Here is a 1,272-nt window from a genome sequence, read left to right on the forward strand (position 1 = left end):
GTCCCAGCCTATTTGGGAGGGACTTAACTCTGCCATGCTCATGAAAAGCCCTGCTTTATCTATGGGCTGGAGAGGTACTTCGCTGTTAAGCACATATGGTCGTGACCTAACCCTCAAAGAACAAGTTAGTGGTGGTTTTCCTGTGGATTTCAGTAGACATAAGAGCAACAGATTATTTCCCGGAAGATAAGAAAAGCTGGAATAAAACAACCTGGTAATTATCTGACATTGTGTCCATTTCAATGTCATGATAATCTGAAGAAACAAATTCTTGACCATCCAGTTGTGTGAGGTAGTGAGTTCCCTCAGCTCTCTTTCAAGTTAGTAGCAGCCATATGGTAATTGCTCTTTGCCTGAATTCCAGCTAATGTTCAAACTCAGGCACGGGACGCTGAGGTACACCCGTTCCCAGAGGACAAAAGCCTGTGCCGTGAGTTATAAGGGGTTTGCACCATGGGGACTGCCATGTATTTTGAGTGAAGCTGTTGGAGGGCATCAATTTAGAGCAATTGCTTTAATAACGTTCAGGTAGAGGAGTTAGTAGTGCTCTCTTTAGAATAATGTGTGAGCGAAATGTAGCTTGTTGTTCAAAAACTTTTTCTTTCTTCTCTGTTTAATATCTACAGTTTTCTGTCAGAATTTTTGAGAGAATTCAACCTGTTGTTTAATTCTGGTGCATTGAATCCTATGAGTTACAGACATGTGGATACAATCATTTTGTTTGCTAGAGGATATACTTTTAACATGTACTGTCTGTATTTAAGGAATGCTTCTTCAGCTCTATTCATTAAATAAACAAAGGCAAAAGCATCAGAAAATTGTGCAGTCCATCTGACAACATGCTCTTATCTTTGACATTACAGTAAAAATACTTCCCAGTGCATGGCAGTGTAAACAAATACTGTATTTTGTTTGCTTTTTCCAGGTACAATTGTGATGAGGATAAATGCAACAGATGCAGATGAACCAAATAACCTCAATTCCAAAATTGCTTTCAGGATTGTTTCCCAAAGCCCTAGCGCTGCATTCAGTATGAATAAGGATACTGGCGAAGTTCGAGTAGCAAAAATTAACCTTGACAGAGAGGTAAAAAAAAAAAAACCCAAAAAAACCCCAAAACAACGCTCTCATTTGTAATCTGTTAACAGCAGTTTTCTGATGCCTGTTGTGACACCTTCAGCCCTGCCTGCCGGGGTGAAGAGCTGACCCTCTTACCTTCCTTCACTTCCCTGGGGATTAAAGCCTTGTCTGGCGGATGCATGTTTTCCAGGG

At 40.6% G+C, this 1,272-nt stretch overlaps 1 protein-coding gene across 1 annotated transcript in view; it reads left to right on the top strand.

Moving 5' to 3' along the window:
- Positions 1 to 1,086, top strand: part of LOC104628117 (desmoglein-2-like) — a gene marked incomplete at its 3' end in the record, with an annotated part of 3,714 nt that extends 2,628 nt beyond the window's left edge. Inside the window, exon 5 of the mRNA XM_010296599.1 lies at positions 926 to 1,086. Within this exon, the coding sequence (XP_010294901.1) occupies positions 926 to 1,086 (161 nt within the window). The remainder of the gene's footprint in view (positions 1 to 925) is intronic.
- Between the last annotated feature and the right edge of the window lie 186 nt (positions 1,087 to 1,272).

The sequence above is a fragment of the Phaethon lepturus genome, unplaced genomic scaffold (genome assembly GCF_000687285.1).
Source record: "Phaethon lepturus isolate BGI_N335 unplaced genomic scaffold, ASM68728v1 scaffold56401, whole genome shotgun sequence".
In the NCBI taxonomy this organism is placed as follows: domain Eukaryota; kingdom Metazoa; phylum Chordata; class Aves; order Phaethontiformes; family Phaethontidae; genus Phaethon; species Phaethon lepturus.